Here is a 7,081-nt window from a genome sequence, read left to right as displayed (position 1 = left end):
CAAGAGTGTTTAGAGGATATTTAGATACAATGTTCAAACATAGTGTTATATATTCCATTGCATGGTACCAAGATGGCTGAAAACAAAGTCATGAAACCAACTCATGATAGAAAGCAAGCTGGATTACATAGCTCCATCTGCATTTGTATTTCCACACCAATTTAAAAAGATGTTTCATCTACTTTATATTATGAAGTACTGGAGCTGAAAGGATAAGGTGACGCAGAGCACATTATATGGTCGAGAAAAGTAGTGCATGACCTAGGTCTTGAACCTGAGCTATATTATGAGATGATGGCAGTGGTTGCTCATGAAGCTATCAAAGGGAGTGCACGATGATATGAGTTCTCCTGCCAATTCCTCAAAGGCAAATGCATATGACACTCCTTTCATATTTGCGATGTCAAAGAACTGAGTCCAGCTTCTTGTGATTGTATGATAAGCCGAGCAATGACGATGGCAGGTCTGTTTCCAGCTTTGATCAGCAAATCAGTATGCTCTCCATGCATGTGCCCCTTGAGATATTCTTGTGTGAAGTGAGTGGAAAAGTACTGCAATAGATATTAAGCATGGTTAAGATGCAGCTATGAAGATTCATAAAAAGGAGAAAGGACGGGAACAGAATACCATTTGTTGACCACTTGTTGCGAACATCTTGTTCATGGTACAGACATAGTAGGAAGAGAAATTTTGTTTCCGTCTAGTATTAAGCTGTTCAGAGTGTCAACATGCTGTTTGTATAGTGTTACCTCATTCCCAAACAAGAAAATAGTAGCTCAGCTCAGCTATGTACCCATGAATGCGGACATCTATTTAATTTGAAGGCTAATTTAATTATCATGCCTAAATGTGGTATAAATGGGGCGACACCGTTAGCTTCTTACCACGGATAATGCATTTTCCATCATCCAGAGTGATCCTCATGCGTGCATATTCAGTTACTGGGCAATATGATGCCAAATCTACAGAGAAAAAAAATGGCTATTACTTCATACTCCCTCTGTAAACTAATATAAGAGTGTTTAGATTACTAAAAACTAATATAAGAGTGTTTAGATCACTATTTTAGTAATCTAAACACTCTTATATTAGTTTACGGAGGAAGTACCTCCTACACATCCAGAGTGATCCTCCTGTGTGCATATTCAGTTACCGTGTCACAAAATAACATGATGCCAAATGATAAGCATGTATGAGGAAAATTAAAATGTTCAATAAAGATTTCTCTAAAGGGCATATGATGCAAACTTTGAGAACAACAGGACTTCCAACTCGCTGGAACTGTAGTCGCACACATGAAACATACTATGCTTCAAGTACCAGAAAGACAGTAGAACACATGGAAACAAACATGTGGATACCAATCGCTTATTCAGGCACAGAGTAAGAAGCCTATACGCAATAATGAACGGTGGTCTGATTAAAGAAGATCAGGTGTTGGGGAAAATATACCTTGTCGTCGCTGAAATTTCACTTGGAGGCATCTATGGCGACTTGATGTGGCATGCATGAAATCTTCTTTGGTAATAGGCAAGTAAAAGTCACATTTTAGTTTTGAAGCAAGCAGACAAAGTCTGTGAATATATACTATAGTCCATGCAAAGCAGACAAGATCCACGTATTAGCAATTTATTAAAACAGGAAAAAAATCAGCATATACATTTCCACACATTAACATCTAACCAACTAAAAACCAGAGAGAGGAAATCGAAAACTTCTATTTTTAGGCCTGACAACATTGTCACCAAAGACTGGGAAGCATGGATTGCATGCGCCAATTAAAATTTACCAGGCAAAAAATAAGACATATCATTTTCTATCAACACTTATATACCAGTTAAAAAGCATGATCCATTATGGTCTTAGTAGTAAACAACTCGGATAGAAGCATAGGCTAATGTGAGTCAGTTACACATGCCGCAAAAGCATCCTAAAGACGGATGTTTTTCACGCAAGCTACATTAGTAGAGAAACTATTGCTCAGCTTTGTAAACCGTAACCAGAAAAAGGAAAGAGAAGCCTATGAAAAATTGCACAGGAGCACATATTAACAGAAGGAATATCCGACTAAAATATAAAATCCTATAACTTAGTCCTAGAATCCTTTCGTACAAGGAGTGAAGAAATGTTTGTAGTCTCAAGAGCCTCGTCGGTGCGAAATCTTTCAACTATTTTGTTACCCGTGTCAATATCCCTCAGTTCCAGCGGCTGCAATCAAGAGTCAAGAATAAATCAGATTGGTAATTAAACAAATGACAAATTTAAGCTCCAGTTAAGTCAAGCATATATAAAAAAAACATGCCCCTGAACTTAATTTTCGTCATTTGGGGGATGTATAGCATGGAACTGCAGATATGCCAATGGGGAGTTCTAATTCAGAGCACCTCTAAATAAAGAGTGTGCAGTAAGAAATGATAGCAGTATTTATACTCAGGGTCGCCGGAGACATGCATCGAGGGAAATATGTGCATTGTACCACCATATTTCTTGGCTGACTCAACCAAGTCACATACTTTCTCCTGCTACCGACGTCTGTGTTACTACAAGGGGAAGAAAAAAGTTCAACTATTACCACTCCACTTTCAGTATATATACGGTGCCAACAACTTGGCATAGAACCTAATGTTTTTCTGTGAGTTCATGGATCGGCCATTGGGAGAATATTACAGGATGGAGGCATAAGGAGAATAATCAAATAGCAAGACTGTACAAGAAAATAAGCTGCAACTTGCAACTCATGAAATTCTGTTTAAATTTATAGGTCATATTAGATGCATAGGAAGCACAGGTAAATACAGAAGTTCAGCTTCAAGCCACTCATCAAATATGGGGGACCTCCCTTGCTATGCCCAGACCAACAAAAATTGAACTGTCGATACAACCGGACTGACAAAATGAACTATTGAAAGGGAAACCTACTTTTTTTGCAGAACATTTTCAATTTGACAATGCAAAAAGTAGTAAACACCACAAGATGTGATTTTTTTCCCATTCCTCAATCGAGAGTAACGATCAACAACCAGCTCATGTTGCAAATATATTTCAATTGAACAAAGCAGGCTACATCCAGCAATAACTTGACCTAAGTTTCTACTTGTGACCTTTTATAGTGCTTGTTTATGCCATGAACAATAAGGAGTGGAAATTAATATATCCCAAACCAATATTTCAAAATTTGTAGAGGCCAAGTAATTCATTAATCTAATGTTTCCTGGTGAGACACACCATTCATCCATAGCAGGTTAGGCAAGCAAGCTTAACTAACCTACTGCAATGGCCGCTGCTGCACCACGAGCGTCGGGGAAGACGTCCAGGGAAGAAGGCGGCGGCGCGAGAGGCCGTGGGGCCGGAGGGTCGAGGAGCAGGGGAGGCTGGAGATGCTGAACGGCGCGGACTCGAATGGGGCTCGAGGAAGGGAAGGATTGGTCCTTTGTGCGCTAGGTTTTCGGGACGCATTAGTGCCTTTCGTGCTGGACAAAATAACTTGCAAATCAAAATCTGTATAACTTTACTCCTGAGCCTGGCCAACATTAATTAGCATGGCCCCTTTTGCTCATATTTGTACATTTAGTCGGCAAACCTTTCCGAAATTGTATCTGAAAGAAACTGCTACTATCTTTTGCTTGTTCTCGCAAAGAATTAAATCCATAGTATGCCAAGAAGCTATGGAAAATTTGCAATTGCTTCAAAGAATATAATACATTGCAGAAATAAAATACTCTATCAGAGAGTTGGCAGGCGAGGTAGTGGGGACAGAGCAAGAACTAACTTTGAGAGGAGATGGGCAGACTCTTGCGTCATGCCCTGGCTGACCCCTACGCTTACGCCATGCCTCATATATCCATTCCTCATTCCTCTGTGCTGTGATAGAAATTCAGAATGGCAAATAAAAGTATTCTTAGATTGCAGCCTTCATTTCTTATCCTTTAGTAGGCACATTTGATTATGAAGGAAGAAGATGGGAAATATGCATATAGCAAGGAATAGTAAAAAGATGTTCTTTCAAACTTGCATGGCTATTTGTTTTTTCTGTAAACATACCAATCTACTGCCATCTCGCTGGCCTTAATTTCTTACCTTTTCATAGATGCAAATTTGATTTTGAGCAAGTAGAGAAGCAATATACGATAGCATACATCAAGAAATAGTAGATGAATGTTCTTTTCAGCCTTAATTCTTTTCAGCATATATACGACCATCGTTTTTTCCTGTAAATACACTGATGTACTACCATCTCATTGCAAATTATGTATTGTGCAAAGGAAAAATCATTTTACTTTTCAGCATATATATACGATCATACGGTAGTCACACATATAAGCAGCACCACAAAAACAAACACACAAACACGACACCCGGAAAAACCAGGAATACAAAGGAATTAACACGATAATAAGCAGTAAACAATATAGTATAAAAGTGCAGCGCTTAGGGAAGAAGGACAAGGACAAACCTAAAAAACTATCAAAGGGATGAAACAGTAATCTGAGAGGGTGAGGCGGCATGGTGCAGATTTGGTTTTCTGAAATAAAGCATTGGCAATTAACAAAAAAATCGTCACACAAGGCCAGATATATGAATGACCAACATATTAAAATCTCCTTAAAGCTTGCAAGCCAGTAGTAATATAGGTAGGAACGATGTATTCCCCGTCACATTGAGGGAGGAAAGGGGAAACACATGGTCTGTGAGGAGATTAGGAGAACGAACAACTATAAGGACCAACGGGTCTGACACGTACCTCAACCAGCTTGCCGGCGGCGCCGCCTCCATGACGAACCACGACGGCCTCCTCCATCTCCCCAGCAGCTCAAGCCCACCCTGACCAACCCGTTGCTTCTTGTCCTCGGCACCTATCTCCCCTGCTCCTTGCAACAATGGCGACATGGGAGAGAGAGAGAGGAGGATAGGTGGCAAGATCTGCGCCCGATCCAGAATCACGGCACGCGGCGCGTGATGCCGGCGACCTGCACCGGATCCGGCTGGGCCGAGAAGTGCCGCAGCCGCTGCTATACCTCAAGCGCCGGGGAGAGAAGGCCGCGTCGGCCGCTGCGTGGAGCCGGCGGCGTGACGGTAGGGAAGGAGGGGATCAGGGGAGGGGAGAGCACGTGAGAGAAGGCAAGGGAGAGGAGATATTTTCACGGGTGGCCGCTGGGTGCAAACGATGACTGTAAAAAAACACCCTGCCAACCCACGATCGATTCGCCCTGCTTTTCACCCGGACAGAAGCACGCACACACCGGCCGCTGCGAGGCTGGCCGCGCGCAAGGCTGGCCCATGTGTCAGTCGCTCTAGCCCTGTTACTTAGAGTACAGAAGAACGAGCGACCGGATGTTTACCACCACGATGAAAGGTACGACGTCGCTGGCCAGCGAGGCAAATCGAGTGTTTAGGATGAATTTGAAACGGGGATGGCGCTAGAATGGCGGGTTGGGAAACTGGATTTATATGTTCAATTACGAACACTTGCAGATTTCGAAGTAAGGAAGGAGGTTGGGTATGAGTTGAGCCAGCTGAGAGACCTAAACAAGCTTCAGGGCTATCTGAGTATCCGTGATCTTGGAAATATTAAAAGCAAGAGGGAGGGGTGTGAAGCAAAGCTAGCTGACAAGAAAGGACTGACAGAATTGGTACTGCAATGGGACCATAATACGAGTTGCACACCACAAGTTCAAGCAGAGGTACTTGAGGCTCTTTGCCCACCCGAGCATCTTGAAAATCTGGAAATCATCGGTTACCAAGGTCTGAGCTACCCAAGTTGGATGCTGAGTGAGCAGAACAGCGGCCCAAAGTACCTAAAGACACTAGCGCTGGACTCCTGCTGGCTGGAACCTGCTCCTCAACTGTTTGAGGTTTTCATTAATCTTCGCAAGCTCATGATTGGACGCTGCAACTGGGACCACTTGCCAGCCAGTGTGAAGGACCTCAGGTGGCTCGAGAGCCTACTGATTGTTGATTGCTGGCGTCTTGAATCTCTTCCAGAACTTCCCAGTTCTCTTAAGAAGTTTAAATTGGTGGGAAGCGACAATGAGTTCATGAAGTCGTGCAAACTAGAAGGTCATCCTAATTGGGAAAAGCTTCGGCATCTCGAGAACCCGCCGATACTTGATGTTGGCACACCGGAATTCATGCCGCAGGTATATACATCTATAAATCTTTTTGATGCCTCATTCTTTCAAGTTAATAGTCGTTATGATTGTTGCTTAAGTTTGGTAATACATTTGCTAACCTTAGAAAATACCAGGAAGAACACGACACAGACGAAGATGAAGTAGAAGATTCACCATCGTTGTGATATGCTGCCAAATTGGCTCGGTAGTGATTTCTGGCCCTACGCATGCCTTGTCATTAGGCGTTATATGCTCGTTGCGGACCATGCTGCATTTATTTATCTTCCAATGGCTTGTAATAATGTGGAATTGTGACCACTGGATTTATCTGACAATTCCTATGGCTTGTATTGTTGTGGAGTGATTGCCAGTGGATTTATTTGCTTCCGATGACTTGTAATAATGTGGAACGTTGACCACTGGATTATTTGTTTCCTATAGTTTGTAATACTGTGGAAATATGACCACTGGATTTATTTGTTTCATATATGGTTTGTAACATTGAGGAATGATGTACGCTGTTCCTATCCTATCTGTTTCCATTGGTTCATAGTGTTGGGAAACGTAGTAATTTCAAAAAAATTCCTACGAACACGCAAGATTATTTTTTTTCCGACAAAGGGTGAAATTTTATTGGCTCAAAATGGAGCATCAAAAAGATACAAACACAATGCATAGTTAAGATGCACACAGCCAACACCAACACACGCACGCAAAAAACTCGCCATCAAATAGCAAAGTCATCTAAGACCAAAGCTATGCATGGGCCACAAAAAAAAGAAAAAAAAGAAACCCCAAAGCGATCAGATCCGCAATTGGCAAACTATATTAATGACCTTATCCGCACCGACCATCTCATGACATCACATGGAAAATGAGGTTCTTCAACTGCAACTCCTTCAGGAAAGGAGCAACACTCAAGTGTTGTCGTCACCGGATCCAACCACCCAAAGTCTGAATCTAGGTTTTCA

General features: G+C 42.0%; 2 protein-coding genes across 4 annotated transcripts; one reads left to right on the top strand and one right to left on the bottom strand.

Annotated features, from left to right (window-relative positions):
• Window positions 1-25: 25 nt before the first annotated feature.
• LOC125512859 (uncharacterized) lies at window positions 26-5,236 on the bottom strand. Of its 3 annotated transcripts, XM_087537972.1 has the most exons (5): window positions 4,737-5,236; window positions 4,454-4,528; window positions 3,770-3,861; window positions 1,453-2,208; window positions 26-962 (listed from the first exon to the last, which is right to left on the bottom strand). In XM_087537972.1, exons 1-4 carry the CDS (start codon window positions 4,885-4,887, stop codon window positions 2,083-2,085), a joined length of 444 nt encoding a protein of 147 aa, XP_087394098.1. In that variant the 5' UTR covers window positions 4,888-5,236; the 3' UTR covers window positions 26-962; window positions 1,453-2,082. The 3 variants fall into 3 exon arrangements, 1 of the variants encoding a protein (XP_087394098.1); XR_015612343.1 differs by lacking the exons at window positions 4,454-4,528; window positions 4,737-5,236 and having other exon boundaries at window positions 1,453-3,470; window positions 3,770-3,858; XR_015612342.1 differs by lacking the exons at window positions 4,454-4,528; window positions 4,737-5,236 and having other exon boundaries at window positions 1,453-2,540; window positions 3,266-3,846.
• A 128-nt stretch (window positions 5,237-5,364) lies between these two features.
• LOC147956983 (putative disease resistance protein RGA3) lies at window positions 5,365-6,622 on the top strand. Its single transcript, XM_087537970.1, has 2 exons — window positions 5,365-6,137; window positions 6,245-6,622. Exons 1-2 carry the CDS (start codon window positions 5,412-5,414, stop codon window positions 6,293-6,295), a joined length of 777 nt encoding a protein of 258 aa, XP_087394096.1. The 5' UTR covers window positions 5,365-5,411; the 3' UTR covers window positions 6,296-6,622.
• Window positions 6,623-7,081: the final 459 nt, after the last annotated feature.

The sequence above is a fragment of the Triticum urartu genome, chromosome 7A (assembly GCF_056163025.1).
Source record: "Triticum urartu cultivar PI428250 chromosome 7A, HENAU_Tu73, whole genome shotgun sequence".
In the NCBI taxonomy this organism is placed as follows: Eukaryota; Viridiplantae; Streptophyta; class Magnoliopsida; order Poales; family Poaceae; genus Triticum; species Triticum urartu.
The sequence above is the reverse complement of the archived record's forward strand: the minus strand, read 5'-3'. Positions and strand labels throughout refer to the sequence as shown.

Coding starts and splice junctions, on each gene's coding strand:
- LOC125512859 (XM_087537972.1), bottom strand. CDS start 4,887: ATGTCGCCATTGTTGCAAGGAGCAGGGGAGATAGGTGCCGAGGACAAG. Junction 4,529..4,736: donor GGCAAGCTGGTTGAGGTACG/TGTCAGACCCGT, acceptor GCCAATGCTTTA/TTTCAGAAAACCAAATCTGC. Junction 3,862..4,453: donor TCCCTTTGATAGTTTTTTAG/GTTTGTCCTTGT, acceptor TTTCTATCACAG/CACAGAGGAATGAGGAATGG.
- LOC147956983 (XM_087537970.1), top strand. CDS start 5,412: ATGGCGCTAGAATGGCGGGTTGGGAAACTGGATTTATATGTTCAATTA. Junction 6,138..6,244: donor CACCGGAATTCATGCCGCAG/GTATATACATCT, acceptor AGAAAATACCAG/GAAGAACACGACACAGACGA.